The 14,243-nt window shown below is 41.6% G+C and overlaps 1 protein-coding gene across 2 annotated transcripts in view; it reads right to left on the bottom strand.

The window, feature by feature from the left end:
• Positions 1-14,243, bottom strand: part of numbl (NUMB like endocytic adaptor protein) — an 84,632-nt gene that overhangs the window by 34,957 nt on the left and 35,432 nt on the right. The window contains exon 1 of one of the 2 annotated variants that reach the window (XM_074680021.1): positions 6,232-6,528. The exons of the other annotated variant lie outside the window; for it this stretch is intronic. Coding sequence (XP_074536122.1) covers positions 6,232-6,272 — 41 coding nt within the window. The 5' untranslated portion in view covers positions 6,273-6,528. Of the gene's footprint in view, positions 1-6,231; positions 6,529-14,243 lie in introns of those variants that run through there. 2 annotated transcript variants of the gene reach the window in all.

A 14,243-nucleotide genomic window follows, 5' to 3' on the forward strand; every position in this document is an offset into this window, starting at 1 on the left:
GGATGTATTAAATGGCATGAGAGCTGGCCTTTGTACACTGTGTGCTTAAACTGATTCAACCTTAAGGCTAACCAGTGCCTTGAAGGTTTCTCTTTCATTGGAGTTTATTTGTGGTAAGTAGGGTTGATTACTGGTGTGTCATTATATCTTAGTCATAACTCGTGCGATACATTTATAGAACAGCTTGGGCAAAACATGATATTTTAATCTGGAAACAATTTGCTACTCTGAGCAGATTTTCCATCCAATATGATGCAAAGAGTTACCATCAAATGACACCTGCTGGTGACACTGATGATACTGAATTTGAACTCTAAAGGGTGTGTGGTCTTCAGATGTGTGATTATCTCACAAGTTCTACCATCACAGAAGTCATGCATCTTAGTTGTACCATGAGCCATGCATCAGATTCAGTGTGAGTTATGAACAGGTCTGGCACTTCAGTGCTTTTTGTGTCGGTCAGCCGCAGGTTGGGTGTTTGTTGCTGAGTTTTTTCCAAATAAATTGTCTAATGTAACTTTCCTGATCATTCATTTGTTCAAAATTAACTTAAAGCTATCAGGTTTTTTAACTTCAAGAGAGAGATTATCTGACACACTTTCTCTTCTTTTACAGCCAAATTACAGACTCCAAAAACAAATATTTGCTCTCATAACACATAAACACTCAACCAACAGTTCTCTTTATTCGTTTTACAACCAGCTTTCAAATGTCACTTCAAGGGTGACTCATCTCTGAGCCAAAGCGAGACAGTCAACAGTCGTGTAGTTAATAGAATTAAATCAAAACACATTAGACACAGGGGCATTATGCTGACACACAAACACACTGAAAACTGACCCACTTTCCGGGCCCTGCAGACTCAATTGACACAGAGCGACCCGGATAGGGACACTGACTCCTACTATCATCCAAAAATCTCTGCCTCTTACTCACACATGGCATGTGACAGGTGGTCGGTATTTGTCTGTGTGTGATTAAAAAATAAAGGAGTGAGGATAAACCAGGACACTTGTGATTTGGCTGATGGGTGACCCAGGACAGGGTGTCCTTATTTACTGAAGCAGATAAGAGGCTATACATGGCATGCATAGCTGTAAATAACCGTCTATATTTTATTCAAAGGACTGAAATGACCACAAAGAACCACATTTTAAAAGCTCTAGCTAGCAGCTATAGCATCCAGTTTCTTGTAGACAGTTGCTAGTTTTTTAGCCTAGCTTAGCAAAAATAGTGAACTTCCTTTCAAAATGCGCCACAAACAAATCCATGGACTTCAAACTTTTAAAAAACATTGTTTTGTTACTTTTAATTGTCTCATTTTATCAAATTAGCCTGTTAACTTAGTTCTGAGATGCTAACTGCTAGCTCAGATATCATCCTTCTCATTAAGCTAATGTTATAGGGATGTTTCGCTTATCTTATCAAAAAAGTCCTAACAATTAAGAGAAAAGGCTTAGTTCTTCTAGAAGAACTTCTAGAAGGTGCCTTAAATTTGTGAATTTGTAATTAGTATGATGAAATTACCTGTTACCCAACTGTTGAGATGCTAATTTAGTCAGCCTTGATGAGCAGATGTAGCCCAGGTGTGTCCTTCTGGTAACTTTAGAGTAAAAGTTGAGCAAGAATATATCCAGAATAATAGTTTTGCAGTTTTTGAAATGTGGATTCTCTTTTCATATGAGCTAGTTGATGAATAATGCTAGTATGCTAAACCAGGCTAACACATAATAGCTCAACAGCATCAAAACACATAGATTAAAATAAATGATTTCACTTCTCTGTTACAGCTTTGAAACATGATCAATACCTAGTAAACAGACAGATAAACTTTTTGACTAGATAAATTAAATGTGAAAACATTAAAGCTTCTAGAAAAACACCATTTTTTTGATGTGTACATCAGCATGCAATGTCCTCATACGCGGGGGAAGCATCACAGGAAAACCAAGACTTCAAAACAGCAATGTACAGTGTGTGCTGCCTTATCTGAGTCGATATGAAGCATAAACAGCCTCGGGTACAGCAACAACAATGAGCAAATATAGCCGAGCTAAAGCCTCTCGAACAGCACACACACACAGCAGCTGAGAGCGGTATGCAGTGCAGTGTGTAGGTGGTTTGTAAAGCATACTTCTCTGTAAGTGAGGAGGCAGACGGCTGTATTACATCAGTAATGGTCCTTTTTGTTGAGATTAGGAGTGTGTGGAAGGTGTATAAAATGATTTACAGTGACAGCTGAAGCAGAGCCATGTGTTGAACCGTCAGCCTGGCACCCACAGTGCCGATTGTCTGTCACTCTTCCTCCCTGTCACACTCTCCCTCTGTCTCTCTAACTCACACATTAGGATGGTCTGCTCTTTAAATCAGTCCAAAATTTAGATCCAATCCACAACAGTTTCTCGCACAGTTTCTTACACTGCAGTTCAATACAGCTCAAATGAGTTTATTATATAAAAGAACTGGTTTGTCTTTGATTTTATTACACACTGTAAAATTAATTATTTATGAAGTCAATTATATTTCCTGGCATTATGCAGCATATCCTGTGCTGTGACAGTTTATAACTTTATCAAGCAGAGACAGAGTCACTGCTTCTCTTTATTTTCAGCAAGTAATTTAAAGTCAAACAGAGAAACTGCTGAGAAACTAAATTTGATCTCATTTGTTTGTGAGGAAACAGCACAGTGAAGTAATTTCTCTGTTTAACCCTTAAGTTATTTTTGTCCTTATTTGATAGGACAGGCTAACCACTACCCGCCTGTGCCCTAATTTCTTGGTTGATTTGACTCAAGAAGCTGAAAACATTTGTGCCTTTGAGGAAACGCTTGAGCAACTCAGGTAAATCATATTTTCTGAATTCATTTCCAGCTGAACTGAACAGATTTATTAAACCGAGCTAACTCACTTCCTACTTCCTATCATGTTGTCCACTCCTATGATGTTCAGTAAGTTAAATGCACAAAGAGACTGACTACAGTGTGTACAAGTGTTATTTATCCCAATGTTCTTGAGGTGGACATGAATTAGCTCAGCTCTGACCGGTGGACACACAAACACATCCTGTCCTTCCTCTGACCCTCTAATGTAATATGATCTTCCAGGGCGGGCTCCTGTGGTGGATAAAGAATTACACAGAGCTGTCTTAATATAATTATAAGTGGGTGGTCGTCTTTCATAATGAGACTGAATGGCCCTCTGTGTCTCATGCTGCAATGCAGTGTGGGAATTTATAGCCCTACAGTAACAGACGAATTAGCAAGCATGAGGGAAATGTTGTCATCCCGAGAGTGAATGAAGAGATGAGTAAACCTGCTGATCCTGGATCAGTTCTGTCACTCAGAATGTATCTGCAGCCAGTGAGTAAACGCCACAGATGGAGGGGGATGCTGCATTTACACTGCCGGGAATAGAGGCCATGAAATATATCTGTGAAGGGAGCAACCAAGAAATTACACATACTGTAAATGAACACTGCAGTTACTTCCTGTTCTTGGAGACTGAACTTCAGGGATTTTTTTTCTTTTTAGTTTCTAAGATTTTGATTCAGTTTGCAGCTCCTTGAAATATCAATCACATTTAACTGTTTTCAAATGCAAAAAATCATTTTTAAGGGGACAGCAACGCCGACCAAAGACAGCATCCTAAATCTGCATCCTCACAAAAAGCTTGTTGATGGACTCCAGAGATCTTATAATGTAGAAATAAAGTAGTATCCATTTATTAATTAAGATCCCATCCACCCACTCTTTGCAGCTCCAACGCGCTAAATCACTAAGGAGTCTAATTTCCTCTATACATAGTTGTGTGTGAGCATAATGTAAGCAGCAACAACCATGCCACCACAACTTAATGAGAAAATCAGATAAGTAAAACATACAGTGGTTAATAGGGCTATTGCTTCCATTTGAGCACACTCAACTAATTGCTGCAAACATATACAGCACATACATCATGTGTCTGCTCCTCTTACATTCCTAATTTAAGCCACAAATCAAGTTAGAGGACAGAGGAAGGCGGTCCAGCTCAGCCGGGAGTCTGAGAAAACATCCTGCAATTAAAATTATCTGCTCCTCAATCTTCTCTGCAAATAGGATTTAGTTGAGAAACTTCAAGTGAATAAGCTGTGCAAAGAGAAAGAGTGTGTGTGTGTGTGTGAAGCCCCAAAGATGTGTGTGTGTGCACTGCAGCAGACACATGTAGACGCATGGACTGTCATCTCAACACACACACACACACACACATGCATAGAGAGCTTCTTCCCCTATTATCCTTTTTCCTCCAGGCTTGTGATGGTGCTGTGTCACTGTTTTAAATCCCACCATTCAAGTTAAGCCTGGTGACCTGCGTCTGCAAAAAGTGTGATTTTATGTTCATGCGTGATTGTGCATATACAGGTGTGTGCATGCATGTGTGTGTGTGTGTGTGGCTCCCAGATTAACATGTCCCCCAGCGTACAAACACACTGACAGCAGCATTATCAGTGTCTGTGGTTGTGCATTCATTTGTGACCCGCACTCGTGTAAAAGCATGACGTTCGTATGCATGTCAGTGTGTGTCGGTATCTATGACAGGAGAAGCGTGTGTGTGTGTGTGCGTGGAAGCTAATCCAAACACGGTGCAGCCAGGCGTGAAGTAGAGCAGTCTAGTCGATATGCTCCACTATCATGTTGCCGTGCTCTTCCCACTTTGTATTCCTTCATATCAGTCTAGACCAGTGTGGGCCTGCTTTTCATCCGTGCTACGTGTCTGAGACACATGAGGCAAAGGTCAAAGAAATATTACAGACAGCAACAGACAGTCACAGAGTTAAATCAAGCTAACAGGGAGAAAAAATACAGCTGTTCAGAGCTGTGTGTTTCCATTCGCTGACACTTTGTGAAAAATGAAAACACGTGTGCGACATGGAGACACGGGGCTCTGGAAGTCAACTTTTGTGAACTCAAAAATGAAACTGTTTATCGAGCTCATTGTCAATGATCCCATTTTGCTATTGTAGCGGCTGTAATTTCTCAAAGCCTTGTCAACCCCACCCTCCTGCTTGCATTGTGCAGATTCTACGTCAGACTCTTGGGTCAGGCTCTTAAACTCCGAGTGATCTGGTGTGGCTCTGCAGCTGAACTTTGTCTCGCTTCTATTAAATCCTGTGAATTACTGATGTATTGTTTTTTAAGATTTTGACCTCTTTCAAAACTTGAACTTCTTACAAACAGTATCAAATAATCTTACACCAAATACTTAAAAATCTACCTTATCTTGACTTTCCTCTTATACATTTACTCCCTAATCTCGTTTAACGCCCTTCCCTTTTCCAACTTTCTCTTTCACACCCTCCTCCTCTCATCTCATCCCTCCTGTTGAGTCTCCATCCTGCTGATCTTCACATGTCCTCATTTCACTCACTGCTCAGGTCTCTGTAGTCTGCAGTCTTCTCACTCTTTCCCCTGCTCTGCCTTCCTCTTTCTTTCTTGTAACACACATGAGAGCTGTCCTATTCATTATATAATCATGAGGGCAGAGTAAGAATAGAGAGGAAGAAAAAAGAGGAAGAGGAGTGAACACAAGTAAATCTTGCTCTTTTAGCATGAAGAGGATAGAAAACATAGATATAGTGTAGATAGATGATGCATGTCAGGTGTGCATGGATATTCAGTTGCATGCATGGACACCAAAACCTGCACTTGCGTCATGCAGGAAAAAAATGTTGGGCGTCAGGAACAATCTAGCAGGTTTAATCTCTTCCATATGGGCATGGGGGCTAATGCATCTGCTAAGGCTATTAGCCGCTATGAGCCCTGTGGATACAGGCTGGGCTGGACCTATTATCAGTTTGGCAGTGGCTACACATACCACCGTAGCCAATAACCAACAACAACAGCAACAAAACAACAAGAAAACAAAGCCAAGAGTATCACGAGAAGCCTAGATTTTGCATTGACCTCTATAGAGCCTGCAGATTTCAGCCCAGTTGAAAAAGGGTCAACTTGAAGGACAGAAAAACACAGGAAGAGTAAAAAAATAGCCCAAGGTGGTGGCTGCAATGCTAACAGATGACCCAGTTTGAAACCCGAATACACCCAGGTGCATGATCACCCAAGGAAATGCAGAACTGATTAATATATGCATGGATTCGAAGATGCATAAGGATATGTACGCTGGGTTGCACAAACACCACCTGAGCAAAACACACACAGAGACAAAACACAGTTTCCTGCTCTGCATCTGACTCACCTGAGTTCGATGGCCTCCCCCATCTCGCCACAAGAACTCATCTCACACAGAAACGTCAGCAGATGAGAGGAGATGCAGAGATGACAAGCTGAGAGAAAGTACTCCCTTGAACTAGTGGCCACAGCAATAACAACAGCACAAGCAAAAAAAGATGAGAGGAGGAGAGGAGCGAGAGCATGTGATGATATTGCGCTCGGAGTGAGGGATGGAAAGGAGAGGGAGCGCAGAGCGAGGAAGAGAACCACACCTCTTCTTAAGGGATTAACTTGGAAAAAGGAGCCTGTGACATTCGCAAATCCATGCACAGTGGTGCACCCAAACACATCTAAACTGCCCACGACCCAGCATGGACCAGCGTCTGGTATGCAGATACACACAAACAAATATTGTGCGCACACGCACATACCCTCACAGCTGTTCTAAAAATAAAGACAAATCAATGTTTGATGCTCCAAATCCTGGAGTGAGGGAAGAAGGGAGTGGGAGGATAGAAAGAGAGAGTGTACGCAGAGAATCAGAAAAGGGGAGGGGTGATTAAAGCCAGTCCTGGCTGGTGGTGACACAGTTTTCTTTGCTCTCCATCTGCTATGGGCGCACTGGTCAAGGGTGCATTGGGGGAGAGGGCAAGAACTGGGGCTGGAGCCCGGGGACAGGCGCTGAAGCTGGAAATAGGGAATGAGGCCAGGGCTGCAGGATGTGTTTAACGTGGGGACTGGACCACGGCCTGGTAGTATGTTTCCACAGGACATGAAGGGGAGTGCTGCTTCCCAGCAATGGACGCCGGAGGGTAGGCCAAAGAAATGAATCAGGCCATGTTTCCAACAGATGAAAAAGTAGTGCTTGGCTTCACGTTCAGAATCAGCACCTGGTAATAAAAGCACCTCACATTTCGGTATTCATCAGTTTCGCTTCCAGATTTCCAAGCTAGACATTTTATATTTGTGTGCTGTTGTCATCCATATGGTTTGGCAGTTACAAGAGTTTTCCAAAAGGTGATGCATCAAGATCCAGATACATCAACCATTCCTCTGCTGCTGTATACCGTAAACTGTAAAAAGAAATGGACGTCAACTTGTTTGGCTTAGGGTGAGGTCACCACAAAAACTGCTCCCCCTGTTGGCTGGTTGCAGTATAGGTCAAAAAATCCATCTCTCCAGTCACTCCAGATGGGCTGTGGTCAAACTTTTAAGTTAATACACCTAGTAGAAATGTTTCTCACGTCCGATTCTTGTGGTGATTTGAAGATATCATTTAGCGGTCTTGTATTCAAGTCCTCTTTTTTCTGAAAAGTTTTGTTTTCATTAGTTATAAGAGGTTAAAAAAAAGATTTACGTCATGTTTAATGATGATTGACAGCTGCCGCCCCTGTGTATTTTTTTCCGGGGATTGTAAAATATGTCGGGAGGTAGAGTCAAGAAGTGATAAGACTCCACTCAGATTCTCCCAGAATTCCTCACAGTCTGTACTGTGCAGACTGGCTGCACAATGCTGCCAATGGCTGCAGATGGGGTATTTTGGCTTCAGAACTGTACAATGGTAAATAACGGAGCCACACTGTCCACTCTATATGCAGTCTATGCTGTGTGCCAGATGCAACTTGCTCTAATGCAGATATGTACTGCGCATTCACTGGATGGAGACTGGCTCTAAAAGTAGGTCAAGTTAAAGGCTAAACAGTAAACTTGGAAGCGAAGAGCAGAGATATCAAGTCAAGCTTGTAAGGCTTGGTAGTTGTATTTGAAGCAGGCATGAATGAAGCCTTATTTTAAGGCTCTGTTGGAGGGATGCTGGGGGCTTTAAAAAGAAGCACCTGAACTTGAAGAGATTGACAAGAGAGATTAAAAGCTTGTTAGCAGTTGGGGATTGTAAGAAGAGGGTTTAGGGTCAAGTTAGAAGGCTTAAAACACAGCTGGCACTTTCTTCCTGCGTTGCATGAAACACATCTTACCACAAGTGGACACATATGAAAGGCACCTTGGTCCCAGAGGGAATTCAGGATGAAAACCCTGCTCCTAGTTCAAAGTCTTGCAAAGTGAGCACAACTTTTTTTTACAGTCATAAATGACAAGGTGATGTGCCACTTTCCTAGAAGGTTACTCTCAGCAGGAGTCAGCTCAAAAGCTGCAGTGTCAGTATATTTAGCTTAAAAGAGGTGGCTGGATGTGTCCAGGAGAAGCTCCACAGTGAGATCAAACGCAGTCTTTGACTTGATTTAGACCTTTCAGCCTGTGTTTCAGGCGGGAAGTGAGGAGTTGGAGCTGCGTCTGAGCTGGGAGATTCACAGTAACTCAGTGCAGTGTTTTGTCTTAATGCTCTCAGTCTTCTCACACATTCGCAGCTTCCATGATGCCTGTTTATCCGCTAAGCTATTTAACCTGCCACACCGAGAGCCAGAGATCAACATTGTGTGGGAGTGAAAGATCCCAACGTCCTTGCTGTGTGCTAACTTTGCACACGTGCCGGTCACAGACTTAGTGCCCTGGGTATTTGCAGCTAATTGGCAACATTTAACACCACGTCTCCTGATGCTGATCGACATCTGTTGGTATTACAGAGCTGAGATGATGTGACAAGTCGACTGGACTAAAATCACTGTTATAATGACCCCGACAAAGAGTGGTGCAACAGATTACAGTTGATCCCTGTAGATCTTTCTATCTATACCATTACCTGAGCTGGAGTGGTGTTAAAGCAGTGGATGTAGGCACAATACATTGCATACATAACACATGCATAAAAACTTCTAAGGATTCAACCTAAAGTTATGCCCATTCGCATGTGACATCTTCTGGATCACTGAGACAGGACGTGCATCTCTAATGTCTCTGTTTAGTTTATGGTTATTGGGAATTTGGGGATGTGTGTTAAACTGGAACTTGGACACTCAGAAAAATGTTTTCCCATCAGGATCCTGTCAAACACTCATTGCAGTATTTTCAGACAGCTGTTGTTTTCAGACAGGTATTTTCTGTTGCTGTACAAAGGCAGACAGCAACAGAGCCTGTGACATTCACTGACAGATTGCTGCATAAATGTCATTCTGATAATGATGGTGGCAGACCATTGTTTTGTACTTGGAGCTACAGCAATTTACATCTTTTCTGCCTACCTGATTAGAATAAAAATATCCTGTAGTTGATATTCAACAATTACACACTTTTAGAGACACATTTCTGAGCTGCATGGGTCTTTCCTTGTGTCAGAAGTTAAAGCTAATGACTGGAAGGGAGTTTTGGCAAAAACCTAACAATACGCATCACAATACCTGGGTAACGATACTTGGGTCAGGATATAATAATATCACAATATTATGTTATATGTATTGCGATATCCTACATGGTTAACTATTTAATTGAAAATAGCTTTTATATTTCATTGTGTTTGAAATAATGTAAGTCAGATGTAGTGTTTCATAACTTGAAAACATACAGTGTGTCAAGTTTGTAACTGAAACTACTGTGACATCAACTAATATTGCAAAAAAAAAAAAAAAATTGGGAAAATTCGTGGTCAGTTGGTGAAACTGATTAATGTCACTTGGTGTAACTAATTTTATTCATAAAAAAATCTAATTGCACAAAACATGACTATAGTTACAATTTTATCGTTCTACCACACTGTAAAAATTAAACTTATAACGATCTTTAACTAACTGACCCAAGAACAGAGAGAAAACGTTGATGCTTACAGCATCAAACCCACATCATCAAGTTTCGGAATAAAATATTTTGGATACAGTTTGAGATTTTTTTTTTTTTTATTTTGGAGACACTTTGTACTGAGAGAGTGCAGTTTAAACCAGAGTCAAATTCCTTGTATCCTTGGAAATAATTGGCAAATAAAGCTGATTTTGATTCTGAGATACAATTTATGGGCAACATACAGCAGACTAGCTCTTCAGTGCCATCTACTGCAGTGGAAGTGCGGAAGACGCATTGTACTTCAAACTCACCTAAAATAATGAAAAAAAGCTAATATTAAGAGTTAAAATGTCAACATTTTATCACTGGTCAAAGTATTGCTATATATTGCCGTACCAATATTTTCACACCTCTACTAATGTCACACTGCAATTCTGCACAACTTTTTTACTTAAAGGTGAACCACTGCCATCACAACATCTGTGACTACCTCAGCAGTCAACCAGTGATGAGATGACCATTGACCACCATTCAATGACAAAGTATAAAAAGGTGTAAATACCCTGCCTTGAACTGGTCGTATCTAAGAGTCTGGAGTTAGCTTGTTGAAATAAGTAGTAAAGATGTTAACATCTGAACTCCTCTTCACCTTCATCATTTGTTCTTCCTTAAACAGACTCTTTATTCCAGCCATTGTTATCTTGTCCTCCTCTTTTCTCTGGCACTCTTCAGAGAGAGATGCGGAGGAGGTTGTGAGAGAACGGATTCTAAAATTAGTGATGAGGAGACAAAGCTGTGGAGGGATACAGAAGGACTTCAGATCAAACCATTCAAAAGAAAAGACTCATATGATCTTTTAGTTCTTTAGTCGAGCTGCTGTTCATCTCTCCTGCAGCTTTGCATGTGATCTGTTTGTGGGCGTCAGACACACTGCAGCCTGCATGCATATTCATCAGTCAGAGTGTGTATCCCTGTTGAGAAAACACTACTGTAAGCTTTTTAAACCTGCTGTGGAGTCATAAAACATGGTGACCTCACTCAGCAGGTGGTAGCGAACATAATTCCTGCTCACATTAAACAAACCTCAGGCTCATGTCTCCAGTGAGCTTTTCCACCCGTAAGAGACAAAACAGAGAAACACCATCATGCTGAGTGGATGTGTGTGTGTGTTCATGTGTGTGTATAATGTGTTTCTGTCTACGATCATGTTAATCTGAGACTCTGTGGTTTTACAACCACCATGCCTCGCTGACTCCATAACAGCCTGTTATTTCAACCAACACTGTGTGAATGTAAATTAGGCTCCTTACATGCACATATATGCACACACACACACACACATACACACACACAAACACGCAAAATTACTGATCTGCAGGGTATCCAATATTAATTATCAAGCTGTATGTGCGAACAAATAATCTTACAACACTCAAGTGGCCAGCAGGGCCTCAGACGCACATTTATACACTCTTCTGTAGACCCTCAGTGGGACTATAACAGATCAATTATAGCCAATAACTGTGCAAATTATTAATTACTTAGAGTATTGTTAAAGTTTTGACTTTTTATTCAGACAACTACATCATGAAGTCAGACCAGACCCTGTTCCTTTTTTTGAATGCTGCAGTATTTATTCTTTGACTGAGCTATTGGCTAACTGTGAGTGCTAATCCTTGACAAAAACTGTGTCACACATACTGCATATCGTCGAGTATATGAATAACTCTTCGATAAAAGGCTATGGCTTGCTTCTTCTCCTGAAAGTTTTATTACTTTTATTTGCAAAGCTGGGTAGGACACTTGATTCTGATTGGTCAAAATGCCTGACACATGGTTTTAACCCTGGACAGCAAAGACAATGTCTAAGGACAGCCTGATTAAGCACGTCACACATATCAAATCAGTCCCCTGAAAAAAAGTCTCAGCACATCCAGAGCACTTTTTATGATCCAGACTCTTATTATTGTCACTGGAGTCAAAGCTGTGGTGTCCTTCAACATAAACCAAAGTCATCCCTCCATTCAGCTTTCATGAAATTCAAGCAGGAAGACTTTTATGACTCATCAATCTCACATTATTTAGAACCAGTCACCTGATCACAAGGGTTTACTTTAAAAGTGTTCATCCACCAGACTTTTCCACAACCTCAGTGAACCCTTTGAACTTTGAGGCCTGTTTACGCGACAATGTTTTATCCAAAACACTTTAATGCAGTGAAAAAAATCTGTGTTTACACAGAAACGCAGAGGGACTACAAAAAGTCTGTCTTATCAAGAATCGGCTTTTGGTAGATCTCCACCAAAGTTCAGTTGAGCTGATTGTATTGAATAATGCTAAGAGCAGAAGTGGTGCAACAGATGTACATTTTGTTCAAAGACAGTCAGCAGATTCAGCAGATTCAGCAGCACAAGCACAACACGGTAGACCACGAACACAGCTGTACTACATCGGCAACAGCATCTCAGAAAAAAATCCACTCTGGAGACCTTTTTCAAAAGTTTGCGTTCAAGTTCGGCCGAAACTCTATTTCCATGTTAACAAGCAAACAAAACACTAGTACTTTTGCGTTTCATCCTAAAGTAACCCTCTCCTACTCCAGTCTCCTCCGCGCTGCATCAACAGTAGCCACGTATACGTGGACCCAAATATTCTGCTTGCATTCGTTTTGTTTGCTCAAATGGAAAGAATTCAACCTTTGTATACACCTCATTCCAAAGAAAAGTGCCAATCTGAATGGACATTTAATCGGTTTCCCAGGGGTGGAATATTCCTTTCCCCCAAACCGATTGAGGTATCATGTATCCACTCAAATGGAAAGTTGTCAGGGTGTGTTTTTTCAGCCCATGCTCAGATATGACGCAACTAGAGACATTCCTCAATTTGTTTACGTTTGTTTATGTTTGTTTGCACATGCCCCATTGATTATTCTGTTTGATTATATCGGCACTTGTAGACCAGAGATTATTCCTTTCCACGTATACTGTTGTTTTCGGAAAAGTCATTCGGAAAGATTCCTTTGAGAAAGACAAAATACTCCTCATGAAACCGTGGCTAGTGTCCAGGTTTAAGCTCTTCAGATATCCAACCTTCACCCTCTGCTGTGTCTCATCTCCAACACACCATTGTAAGACTCTCGGCTCCACTTTAGAGGATATGGAATCATCTCGATGGGGCCTAATCCATTAAGTTATAACCTACTCGATATTTTTAAGTAGTGTAACTTCACAGAGTTGGTTTAGAGTCTTGAACTTTGTCGTCATGTTAACTCAAATCTTTGGTGACTCCTGCTCAGCAAAACTCTTTCTCCAATCATCCAATCTTCTAATTTCAATGTCGATACATTCTGTGATCAGTCAGCGCTGCCAAAACAATCCCCTCAATCCAAACTTTTCATCCTATCACACTGGGTAAAAGCTGCCCCCACATCGACATGCTGTCCAATAGGAGGGCGTGACAGTCAGGTCCTGGGCCTTATCCTGACAGCCTGCTCATCGATCTCTGCCTCGGGTCAATACCACTCTCCTTTTCTTCTTTTTTACTCTGTCTTCTCTTCAATGCCTCTCCATCATCATTCATCTCCATTATCCCTGACTAAAGTTTCTCCATCACAGAGCCTGTAGTTACAGACAAAGCCTCATTCAGCAGCCGTATGATGATTGAAAAGACTGTGTCTTTAAGTGGCTTTGAACTCACACACACTCTAGGTGTATGTTAGATGATCACACACTGCATCGCATGATCAATAATTTGTACTCCAAGGTGTGTGTGCATCTGTATGTGTGTGTTCATGTCTGAACAAGGAAGGTGTTCGGGGCAGAGACAGCAGCAGTGGGGCCTTCTCCAACCTCTCATCCAAACTCCACACGTCTCTCCTCCTTCCCAATCATCCCAGCTCCGTCACGCCACGGTGGACACGCACACGCACCAGGACCATGTGAAAAACCTCACTGCTGCATGGTAACTGGGTCCCATGGCAACCAATGGTATGGGGGTTTTTGTGGGCTAATGGAGAGAAAGGAAGGTTAGAGAGACGGAGAGAGGAGGGGAGGAGTGATGGATGTTAGGGAGAAGAAGAGCAACTCTGGAGAAGAACAGAAATAGAAGAGAAAGAGGAAGGCAGAGTAAGTAGCATGAACACACACACACACACACACGCACACACACACACACACACACACACACACACACACACACACACATTTCTTTCACTGGGCTCGGGATCAGATCAGGATGAGAACAGACAGACAGTGACGACATTGTGGGTGAAAAGAGACCTCCCTCTGCGCTGATCAGTGGAAGGTCCTCCTTGAAGTTGCTCCATCCATTATCTTAAAGACGTTTTTACTACAACCTGAGATTTTCAGTGAA

This window comes from Halichoeres trimaculatus, unplaced genomic scaffold, assembly GCF_033239565.1.
Source record: "Halichoeres trimaculatus isolate MK-OKI-2021-1 unplaced genomic scaffold, fHalTri1.1 fHalTri1_scaffold_9, whole genome shotgun sequence".
NCBI classification, from domain to species: domain Eukaryota; kingdom Metazoa; phylum Chordata; class Actinopteri; order Labriformes; family Labridae; genus Halichoeres; species Halichoeres trimaculatus.